The sequence below is a fragment of the Sus scrofa genome, chromosome 6, assembly GCF_000003025.6.
Source record: "Sus scrofa isolate TJ Tabasco breed Duroc chromosome 6, Sscrofa11.1, whole genome shotgun sequence".
NCBI lineage: Eukaryota > Metazoa > Chordata > Mammalia > Artiodactyla > Suidae > Sus > Sus scrofa.
The window spans coordinates 120788801-120801443 of record NC_010448.4 but is presented as its reverse complement, the minus strand read 5'-3'; the positions used below and the strand labels follow the sequence as shown (position 1 = coordinate 120801443).

The following is a 12643-nucleotide window of genomic DNA, read 5'->3' as shown; positions in this document are numbered from 1 at the left end:
CAGTTTTTTTGTGTGTGGACTCCTTAAGATTTTCTACATACAAGATCCTGCTGACTATGAATAAAGACAATTTTATTCCAGTAATATATAGAAAGTTTGCTGAAACCGAGCTCCCTTCTGCCCCCTTCCTTTGTACAAACACACACACACACACAACATCTTTATATACCATAAGCTCAATAATACAGTATTATACTATTTCTTTATCCAAGTGTCTTTTAAGTTATTTAAGAAGAGATATATAATTACTATACCAGTGCTCTATTTCTCTGTGTGAATTTGAGTTACTGTCTAATGTCATTTTCTTTCATTGGAACAGACTTCTATTAGTATTTATAATAGGAAGGGAAGCTAGCAATGAATTCTCTTGTATTTATTTATTTAGGGATGTCTTTATGTTCCTTTTATTTCTGAAGGATAGTTTGGCTTGATTGACAGATGTTTGTTTTTTCTCCCCTTCAGCTCTTTTATTATGCTATATCACTGCCTCTTTCCTCCACTGTTTCTGATGAGAAGTCCCAGCTGTAAATCATATCTTTGTTCCATCTGCAAATCTTTTATTCTGTGAGGAACTTAGTAATATATTTCAGTCACACATATCATAGATATCCAAAGAGCATGACATCTTTGATTTGGTTTCTTTGTCAGAAGTATGGTGACACTTCTGGACTGTGAAGAAAATCTGGGTTTCTTATAGCAAAGATAGCTTAGTACATATAGAATTAAAATAAATATTACACATTAAATACACATTAAAATGAATAAATAAATTAGGGTTAATATGGTAAAGAGTTCTATTATCATATGACTATATGTGGAAGTTTAAAAAAATTTCCTTAATCTTTGACAAAGGAGGTAAGAACATAAAATGGGAAAAAGACAGTCTTTTCAATAAGTATTGCTGGGAAACCAGGACAGCTGCATGCAAAGCAATGAAACTAGAACACACCCTCACACCATGCACAAAAATAAACTCAAAATGGCTGAAAGACTTAAATATAACACAAGACACCATCAAACTCCTGGAAGAGAACACAGGCAAAACATTCTCTGACATCAACCTCATGAATATTTTCTCAGGTCAGTCTCCCAAAGCAACAGAAATTAGAGCAAAAATAAACCCATGGGACCTAATCAAACTGACAAGCTTTTGCACAGCAAAGGAAACCAAAAAGAAAACAAAAAGACAACTGACAGAATGGGAGGAAATAGTTTCAAATGATGCAATGGACAACAGCCTAATCTCTAAAATAAACAACTTGTACAACTCAACAGCAAAAAAGCCAACACCCCAATGGAAAAATGGGCAAAAGACCTGAATAGACATTTTTCCAAGGAAGATGTACAGATGGCCAACAAGCACATGAAGAAATGCTCGACATCACTGATTCTTAGAGAAATGCAAATCAAAAATACCATGAGATATCACCTCACACCAGTCAGAATGGCCATCATTAATAATCCACAAAGAACAAATGCTGGAGGGGGTGTGGAGAAAAGGGAACCCTCCAGCATTGTTGGTGGGAATGGAAGCTGGTACAACCACTATGGAAAACAGTAGGGAGGTACCTTAGAAAACTATACATAGAAATACCATATGGCCCAGCAGTTCCACTCTTGGGCATATATCCAGACAAAACTTTCCTTGAAAAAGACACAGGCACCCACATGTTCACTGCAGGTCTATTCACAATAGCCAAGACATGGAAACAAACCAAATGTCCATCGACAGATGATTGGATTACGAAGATGTGGTATACATACACAATGGAATACTACTCAGCCATAAAAAAGAGCAACATCAATGGAACTAGAGACTCTCATAGTGAGTGAAGTAAGTCAGAAAGAGAAAGACAAATACTATATATCACTTATAACTGGAATCTAATATACAGCACAAAGGAAACTTTTCACAGAAAAGAAAATCATGGACTTGCAGAATTGACATATGGTTGCCAAGAGGGAAGGAGTCAGGTGCTTGGGGAGCTTGGGTTAAAAGATACAAACTATTGCCTTTGGAATGGATTAGCAACAAGATCCTGCATGTGCAAAAATAGAGTGTGTACATGTATGTGTAACTGGGTCACCATGCTGTACAGTAGACAAAAAACTGTATTGGGGAAATAACTATTAAAAAATAGTAATAGGAGTTCCTGTCGTGGCGCAGTGGTTAACGAATCCGACTAGGAACCACGAGGTTGCGGGTTCACTCCCTGCTCTTGCTCAGTGGGTTAACGATCCGGCGTTGCCTTGAGCTGTGGTGTAGGTTGCAGACGCGGCTTGGATCCTGCATTGCTGTGGCTCTGGCGTAGGCCAGTGGCTACAGCTCCGATTCGACCCCTAGCCTGGGAACCTCCATATGCCACGGGAGCGGCCCAAAGAAATAGCAAAAAGACAAAAAAAAAAAAAAAAAAAAGTAATAAAACAGCAAATTGATCAAAAAATGTTTAAAACTAAAGCTGTAAATAAAAACCCCAGAGTAGCTAAAAAACAAATATATATATATATATATATATATATATAGTTACTGATAATGGTAAACTGAATATATATATATATATATATAGTTACTGATAATGGTAAACTGAATATATATATATATATATATATAGTTACTGATAATGGTAAACTGAACAATCAAGAAATAACATATATTTGGTATATTCAGTTTAATAACATAGGATTGCATTTATCCAATTATTTAATTGGGAAAATTATCTTCCCAACATGGTCAAGCTAAAACTAGTTTCACATTTCAAATGAGTAAATTTCAGTCTGAGAATCATTTGTGCGTAACACCCAGTGTTCTGGTTATTGAAAATAAATGCGACATTAATATAAATAATTTTTTTCTGTCTAGTGTATTACCCAGACCTAAAAAAAGAAAGGCAGAAAAAATAATCATGGGAAAAATAGGTAAGTTTCTGCAAAAGGCCTTTTACCAGATCAGAACAAAGGACTTAATTAATATTCATTGCCCCTGACTGAAAAATAATGATGATTTTATCCATTTTATAGAAAAGGGCGAAATCCCAAGAAAATTCCAAATCTACCTTTTTATAGCTACTTGGCAAAAAAAAAAAAAAAAAAAAAAAAAAAAAACCAAAAAAAAAACAACTTAGGAAAAAAAAGTAAGGTAGTCTTGCAAAGCAATATTTTTGAACAACAGTGGGAAAAGCTACTCAACATTCTGCCAAGACTTTCTTTTACTATAAAGAGTACTGTGGAAATATTATACCACTCCTGAAATGATACAGCCTATCCAATAAGATTAAAATAGAAGTGATAAGCATGATAATTTAAAGTGATTTTAAGTTCAGATTCACACACACACAGACACACACACACAAATAACACTCAATAATGGCAAGAAGAGCTATATTCTAAAATGTACAACTGGTCAAAACCATGGTTACTAGATCCTCCTACGCCCAAGACCAGGGTTATACTGTGGGTAAGCATTGTTTCTTAATAGGATGGAGTAATAAACACATCTCAATGAGGTATCTCAATCTAAATAGGACAAATGAAAAATCTTTCTAGAATTCACAATGAAGAACTTGTAGTGGTGAATAAATTACAAAATGAATGGAGAATGCATTCATCTTTGAGGCAAAGCAAGAAAGAAGATGGGGAGAAACAAGGAAAAATTCATCCTGTAAATGGAGCAATTTCTTTTCAAACAAAAGTAAAAAAATCATAAACTAGGACATTCTTCTGAAGAACTGTGGGTTTAATAAAACTATATACAAAATCTATAATAAGCAATTTGAGCCACATGGCAACCAATACAAAGAAGAAACAGAACAAGTCTCTTAAAGTCAAATGAGTGCCTAATGAAAAATGAACTGCTGAATTTCCATCACAAAATCTGAAGACGAGTTTTTAAAAAAACATATTTTGAGAACAAATAAAATTTTACGTTTACTTGACATTATGGCTACTCATAGGAAAATCAAATGAAGAGTTTCCTACCATCTCTAGTGTATTTATGCTCCAGTGTCCAAAAAATTGGATGTCTTATTAAGATCCTAAAGAGGGCTGGTCATAGAAATAAGGGCATGTAAAGCAAATTTTCAATATTTTTTAGCTATCTCAAGTTTTCTTATCCTTCTCTTTTTGAGAAAATATGGAGTCATACTGTTTGGGTTCATATCTTGATTTCCCAACTTGCTACACACATGACCTGGGCAAGCCTCTTGTTCTGCCTGGGATTCCTCCTCTATAAAAATGGGAAAAATAACTTCATTGGGTTACTGTGAGGACTAAATGATTTAATATGTGTGAAGAGCTTAGAACAGTACCTGGAGTACAGAGTACGTACCACATTTGTTAAGTAAAAGTTAAGTATTTATTAAGACAAACCTAGGCCAGGTTTCGAGTGTATGAAAACCAATGTAACAGGATGCTTGTTTTTAAAAAAGGCTCAGTGAGGCAGATGGATGAATAAACAGTAATTACAAAAGAACAAGAATGGTGTTACAATAGAGATGAGTAGCCTATCTGTGAGCAAATAAAGAGGACATCTAACTTTACCACCTCCTTATTCAGGCTCAGTGTTCACAGAGGTGCCCTTTCTGTCAGGAAGTAGACTTGTGGACCAAATTCACCCAATCCCTAAGGGGGTGAATGAGAAGGTGCTTACCTTTGCTCAGCTAAGATAAGCCTATCAGGAAGAACGAATCAAGTAACACAAAAAGGTAACAATCTCTACTTGGTATTAATAAAGAAACTTATTTTCCCTCTAGGTTCAAACAGTACAGCCTACAAGTGACTTCGGTTTCATCTTCATTGTATATAAGACATCATCTAAAGCCTGACCACCAGCTACTTTCTGAAAACATGGTTTTAAAATTTCTCATGATTAAGTCAAAAATTCAAAAGTACCTCTTTTTGAGGGTATACTTTCTTCATACCCTTGACCAACAATTTCTTTTTTAATACTTGTGATTTTCTAAGTTTTGTTCCTCAAGGTTAAGGCTAAGGGAGGCAGTGTTAACTGTGATTGATTTCTAGGGAAACCTCCAAGAATCAATAGCTTAAACATAAAACGCTAATATTTGAGAAAGTTTTATTCTCTCCCAATTTAAGAAGTAGGTAGAAAAAGGGTTAGTCCTCCTTATCTCGATGTTTTTGAACCTCCTAGTAATTATTTCTTGACTTTCAGTTTATAATCTTAACTACTGGCAACTGAAAAGCCCCTCTGCCTCCCCCTCAAAACTCTTGCCAAACGGGCTGCCCTTCCTTTTTGTGCCATTTATCACAACTACGTCATGGAGAAGAAGGGAGTGGTAACATAAAGACAAAGTCAGAAATTGATCTTTGTGCTACGATTTTCTCTAGCCCATCCATGACAGCAACAGGCAAGGGCACATTAAAAAACGCCTGCCCTTTTCCAAAGTAGCAGGACAAATCCAGATGAATGGGTAAGATTAACTATCACTCCCTTTGCCTCATTTTATAGCCTTGGTTTTCAAAAAAAAAAAAAAAAAAAAAAGAACAAAAGGAAATATTTTAAGTTAGAATACAAATAAACTATTCATACTTTGGTCATTTCTTCTAAATGTTATGATTTCCAAAAAAAGGTGATATGTTAAAAATCTAAGCTATATCACATTCCAGCAAAATTATTATTCCTTTTTTCCTGCTCTTTCTTTTTACTTTTCCATATATTCAAACTTGAGGTTCAAAACTGAGGCTTCCTGGCCAAAAGGCTTAACTCATCTGAGATAGTTGTCACTAGGTTCAATAGCATCGTGTTCTTTAGAAGGGTTACAGAAAACTATTCAGGACCCTTTCCTCTTCAAAGGGAGAGGGTAACACTTCCTTAGTACATTTTCTACGTTTTACTACTAATATGAATCAACCTGACTCTACTACATAGTTTTTTTTCTACAATATTTTAAAACAGAGGCTATCCTCATTCATTTGAAGATTTAATTTCATTTGTATGAAAAAGACATCCAGTGTTAACTTGCTAGAGGGCAAGAAGTAGTCTTCAGAGCTTGTTTCACATCACAGCTATGAGAGTTCTGAACATTCATTTAATTTTAACTACAGACTATTTGATGATGTGTATATAAATATTAATATGAAAACACTTTCATATAGACTTATGTGATTCATACATATATACAAATACAAAATCATGCAAAATATTCCAACTTTCTCCAATTAAAGCTTTTACAAGTCACCGAGTCACCTTTATTATTTTAAAACTCTAAACATGAGTTAGAAGAGGCTTATGAGTAACACACAGCCCACCTGACCTTCATTAAGAAACAGAGTAGTGGGTTTTCTTTACCATTCCTGATGTGCTTTCATACAACCAGGAGCTTCCCCACTGACCCAAAGCCTGTTTCAAGTAATCATTCCTGACCTCTGGGCCCCAGGAAGAGGAGTGAAAAAGGAAAGAGGGAAGTAAATGACACCAACTAAAATCACACTCTGTATTTGCATCTTATATACTGTGAGACTATTAAAGTAAAAGGCAGATGGCTCTTCTGACATCTCACTGATCCATTAAAGACAAGAAAAGGTAAGAAACAAGATGCTTACCTGTTGTTCCTGCATTTTAGCAGCACCAAGTTCTGAGAGAGACATGGTGAGCTTCTCTTGCTGTTCTGATAGGTATTTCTGATAGAGACTTAGAAGTTCTTGACATTCTTTATACTGTAGCTGAAGAGGTGAGATTGTAAATTAAGGGAAAAAAGCTAATAAATGGATTTAAACTGCATTCATCACTGTTGCTTTTAAGATTCCAACACACATACATACACACACACGCACACACAAATTCTCTATTTTTGCAACAATACTTAGTGAAAGTGCAGGTAAATGTAGTCTTCAGATGAATACAGTACATATATCCCCTCAAAGCATGAAACAATAATTCACAGAGAGTAGCAATGTTCATCCTATTTAAAGAGAATTTGGGAGTTCCCGTTGTGGCACAGAGGAAACGAATCCAACTAGGAACCATGAGGTTTCAGGTTCAATTCCTGGCCTTGTTGAGTGGATTAAGGATCCGACATTGCCGTGAGCTGCTGTGTAGGTCGAAGATGCGGCTTGGATCTGGCATTACTGTGTCTGTGGCATAGGCCGGCAGCTATAGCTCTGATTCAACCCCTAGCCTGGGAACCTCCATATGCCATGGGTGCGGCCCCAAAAATACAAAAAGACCAAAAAGAAAAAAAAAGAGAGAGAGAATTTGTTTCTCAAAGGTTTAACTATGAATAAATTAAAATACAAACATATGCAAAAAATGAAGTTGGACCTCTACCTTACACCATATATAAAACTAACTGAAAATGGATCATTGACCTAAATGTAATAGTCAAAACTATAAAATTTCTAAAAACAAATCTGGTGATGTTGGATTAAGCAATGGTCACCTAAAAGCACATCAACTGAAGAAAATATTTGCAAATCATATATGTGATAAAGGTCTGGTACCAATCCATGTATATAAAGAGCTTACAAGACTCAACAATTAAAAAAAAAAACTATTAACCTAATTAAAAAATGGGCAAAGAACTTGAATAGACATTTCCCAAAAGAAAATATACAAATGGGCACACAGAACAAGAAAAAGATACTTCACATTACTAGCCATTAGGGAAATACAAATCAAAACCACAATGAGATACCACCTTGCATTTACTAGGATGGCTAAAATCAAAAAGACTAACAAGTTTTGACAAGGATATGGAGAAATCAGAACCTCCCTACATAGCTGATAAGTATTTAAAATGCTACTGCTTTGGAAAATAATTTAGCAGTGCCTCAAAAAGTTAGACAGAGTTACCATATGACCCAGTCATTCCACTCCAATTCTCCAAGAGAACTGAAAATACATGTTCACATAAAAACTTGGACATGCCTATTCAGAGCAGTATTATTCACAATAGAGAAAAATGAAAACAACCCAAATGTTAACCAAGTGATAAATGGATAAACAAATGTATCTATACAATGGAATATTATTCATCCATACAAAGAAACTAAGTATTGCTACATGGTATGATATGAATGAACCTATATGAATGAATATATTACATGCTAAAGAAGCCAGATACCAAAGGCTACATATTCTATGTATATTGTTGGTGTTGCTGTTTTAAATACCTCTTCCAGTGAGCCAGGGGAAAAAAAGAACTCTTAATTCTAAGTACACCATCCCACAAGTAAGAGTTACATTCATTCATGTTTATGTTCACATCTGTTCTCTTTTCCAATTTTCTGAAGTACCCAATATACGAGAAAAACTAAAGGAACAAAAAAATGTCCAGAGGAGGGAAAACCAAACAGACAGAAAGTACATTAGTGCTTGCAAAAGATGACAGAGGGAAATAGGAAGCAACTGTCACTAGGTGTGAGTTTTGTAGGGGAGGTAATAAGCATGTTCTGGAATTAGATGATTGTTTTGCACAGCTTTGGGAACATACCCAAAACCACTGAATTGGATACTTCAAAAGGGTGAGTTTTCTTGTATGTGAATTATATCTCAATAAAGCTGTTACCAAAAAATGCAGGGTAAAAATGATAATATTGTTCTGGTAAAAGTAATTACTGACTAATTTACATAGAACATCTAAGTATATTAAAGATAACAGGACCATAATTAGATTTTTGTCTTGTTTGTTTGGTTTTACATATCTGTTAAGTCAATAAAAGCAGCATTCAGGAAATTTCCTGCCCATATACATCCCGACATGGTCTACACCCTATGTGAAGAAGATAGCAACCTAACTTGGGGTACCCTCTCCCACTTTGTCTCATCAAACTGACAAAGTACCCAAGATGAAGACACTAATAAGTTGGAAATGTCACCTAACTGTATAGATCAGGGAGACAGGTAGTTCTATCCATGAGAGAGTTCTCTGTTCGTTACTTCTCACTGTGGCAATTTCTTCCCAAGGTCCATTTTTCTCTCAGATCTATTCTGAATCTCCCCTAACACCTAAATATGTATGCTGGTGGTATAAAAATTACTGTCCAATGAGATTATTCTATATAAATACTTTTACAACAGGTCACCATGATTAAGGATGGGAATAATATTTCTTAAATGTCAAAAACGGTGACTGGCTTCAGTGTTCTCCTTAACATTTTCATAACCTAATCATTGCTTCTGGGCAGATTCCTTTTCTAATAACTTTTTCCAATCCTGACTGCATAAATAACCAATTGCTTCATTATTCGCCTTATTAACCTTTAACAAAAAAGGAGACAGGGATGGCTTGTAGAAGAGGAGCTGGCTCATAATGAAAGGATAGGTTACTAAGCTTGAAGAATACATTATATAGAAGAGCTTGTTTAATACTCAGCATCTTAAAAACAATAAGAACAACACAATGAACGGTGGTCTAAATAAGCTAATGTTTTCAAAGTCAATCTATATCAAACCAGGTTTGTTTTACATTTCCGAGCTTTTTCTCAGCAAGCTCCAAAAGACAGGCATGATTTGTGGTGGTCCCAAGAGTCTCTCTGCCAGTTATGATGTATATAAAAAGAATTTTTCATTCTAGCTGTTACCATGGGCAGTAATGTTTATAGTAGGTGAACATATTAGCCTGGACAAAGAATATGAATTTTATTTTCAAATAAGCCAGCACAATTATACAACCTAAGAGTTAAATGTCAGCATTTGAAGACAAATTATAGGCAAATTCATTTAGTCACATGCTATGTTGAGGAATATAAAAAAGATAATCCTGTCTTTACCAATTTTTTTTATATCTGTATTGATTCACCAGAATTTGAAATCCTCCCCTTTTCCTGTAAAATCCTAAATATACGTAGGTGCAAAACAGTAATTTTCCTTCCTCCCTACACAATGAGACTTCAACCTTCCATCTGGAGAGAGAGATTTATGTTAGGAAAATGTGGATAAAACGCATTCCTAACAATTTGGGGGAGGGATTATAGAGAAAGAAGATGTATTTAACTCAGTCCTGGCCAAGTGACAGAAAAGAATGCAACAGTTGTAGGAAACTGAACCTAAGGGAAGGTGTACACTGCCCATGATGTGGAATCAGCACACTGCAGGTCAGCCCACCACTGTTTAAGAACTGAAACAGCAATCACCACAGCCTCATCAAAGAAAGAAGGCCTCATAAGATAACATAGAGAAATATAAATTAATATTAAGCAAGATCACATCAAAACCCAAAAATCAACTTCATTTGCTGAAATGGCTGCGGGATATGGTCATTTTGTAAAGCTTAAAGCCCTAACTCCAAAATGCAGTATATAGAAAAATAAAACTAAAGATCGAAGAAGAATAAATAGGGAGCTGGAAGAATAAAAACTTTGTGTAAGGCAAAAATCAGGGGTGGAAGGAGAAGGACCAGAAGACGGGATATACTACTAGTATGCTGCCCAAGTAGAAGCTTAAACCGTAAGCCTTAGAGACCACTCTCATCACCCCATCCTACTCTTGCCTCAAATATCAGGCACACTTGGATCTTCTACTAAGTAAACCCTGACCTACTACAGAAGGAAATGAAGAAAGGTCTCCCTCTGTGAGAGCAGAAAAGGGAGAATACTGACTTTTAAAAAAACATCTCCTTTTTTGGAACCAAGACTTCATAGGAAAATGGCTTATTCCCATTCTAGGGCAGGGAAAGGACAAAGTGAGATTGAAACTCCTGTTGTTTTATTATGAGAAAGTATTTAAAGACAAATAGATGAGGGCTTGTCAAAAAGAACAGGAGCAACACTCAAGGGGACTCTTAGCTACATTTGGGACAATCTGAGTATTGGAAAGAATGACAGTAATTAACAGCAAATTAAACAAATAAAAACCCACCAGTTCATAGTGATACTTCAAAAAAAGAGTGAAAGGGGGAAAAAATTTAAAGTCCTTCTTTATAGAAGAATGCTAATTATTTAGAAGGAATGGTCAAATTTTAAAAATCACCATTTTATAATTCTCAATGTAATAACTAATTCAGGGAAGGATCATTACTTGATACTAAAACCAGTAGGAAACATGATAAATAAAATATTCATACAGTGTCAAGATTATCTACAGCAAAGAAGAAAATGTACCTTTAAATGTAAAACCTGGTAGTCATCTCCTAAACAAAGTATTTTAATTTAGGATTACTAATAGCAAAAGAAACAAACAAACCCAGAAATTATGCAACATTCCCAAAGAAATATTCTTGCCAAGTATGTTTTACAGAATCTAATCAAATCTGTAAATCTAACTCCCATTTCAGAGAAATTAGAAGAAATAAAAGAACAAGTTAAATTACACCACAAAGAAAAAACAACTGGACAAATCCACAATGTGGGAGATCTTACAAAGCACTTGACCTGAACTCTTCAAAAAGTCAAGTTATGAGGGAAAAGAGTGGGGAGGCTTATCTAGATTAAGAGATCAAAGACATAACCAAATGCAACACATAAACAGACTGGATCCTGGATCAGAGAGAAAAACAGCTATGAAAGTCATTCTCAGGACAATGAGAGAAATTAGAATATGGACTTAATAGCAGTCAAAATTATAGAATTACTGCTTTTTTTAGGTATCATAATGAAGTTTATAAGAGAAATGTTCTTATTCATATGAGATGAACGTGATGTATTTAGGGGTGACATGTGACACTTACCACTTTAAAGTAGTAAAAAGGTAAGCAAAGTAAATTTTATATACATAAGTAAATAAATTTATAAAAATTTATAACTATAATAAAACATAAATATGTATGAGTATGTGTATAAAAAGAGGCAAAGCACAAAGAACTAAATGTCAACAACTGTGGAATCTAGTTAGCAAGTATATGGTGGTTTACCCACTACTCTGTTGACTTTTCTATATATTTGAAAATTGTCATAAAATGTTGCAAAAAAACTTTTCTGGTTTTTGGTTTTGTTTGTAGTCTTTGTGTTTTCTTCTTTCTACTGTTATCCAGTTTCTTATGGTCTTCCTACCCCTACCGTCAGTTACTATGGAAGAAGCAGAAACCAAAGCATCAAGTCAGACTCCTAAGAACTCTCTACAACTCCATTTATCCATGGTCACTAAGTCAGGTGACAAACTGTTAGTATGATCTGATGACACACTAACTGGAACCTGTCTTTTAAGCCAAGAATAAGCACCTCCACAGCAGCAAAATGCCATGTAAAAAAAGCCTGCCTGGGTTTCTTCCAGCTACTTAACAAAGGCAGAAATGTAGGAGTAAAAGTGCAGACTTAGGTGTCATCCAACATTCTTGGCTCAAATCTTAATTCTGGTAATTAGTAATGATACAACCATGGACAAGAAACTTCTCTGACACCCTCTTCTGGGAATAATCATACCTATCTCACCTCACAGGGCAACTATGAGTATAAATGAGATAATAAATGAAAAGAATTTAGCATAGAACAGAGCACAAGGCATATATCCAATAGATTTTTACATCAAGTGGACAAGAGATAACAAGTGCTGGTGAGGATGTGGAAAAAGAGAACCTGTAAACTGTTGATGGGAATGCAAATTGGTGCAGCCACTGTGGAAAACAATATGGAGTTCCCTCAAAAAATAAAAAAATATGTTCCAGTAATTTCACTTCTGGGTATAAATCCAAAGGAAATAAATTTCTTGTTCATCAACAGATGAATGTGTTCTTTTTTTGGCTGCACCCACGGC

At 35.0% G+C, this 12643-nt stretch overlaps 1 protein-coding gene across 6 annotated transcripts in view; it reads right to left on the bottom strand.

The window, feature by feature from the left end:
• The window catches only part of KIAA1328 (KIAA1328 ortholog), a 365621-nt gene that overhangs the window by 234494 nt on the left and 118484 nt on the right, over positions 1-12643 (bottom strand). For all 6 annotated transcript variants that reach the window (XM_021096286.1, XM_021096288.1, XM_021096287.1 and 3 more), the window contains one exon: positions 6559-6686. In XM_021096286.1, coding sequence (XP_020951945.1) covers positions 6559-6686 — 128 coding nt within the window. The remainder of the gene's footprint in view (positions 1-6558; positions 6687-12643) is intronic.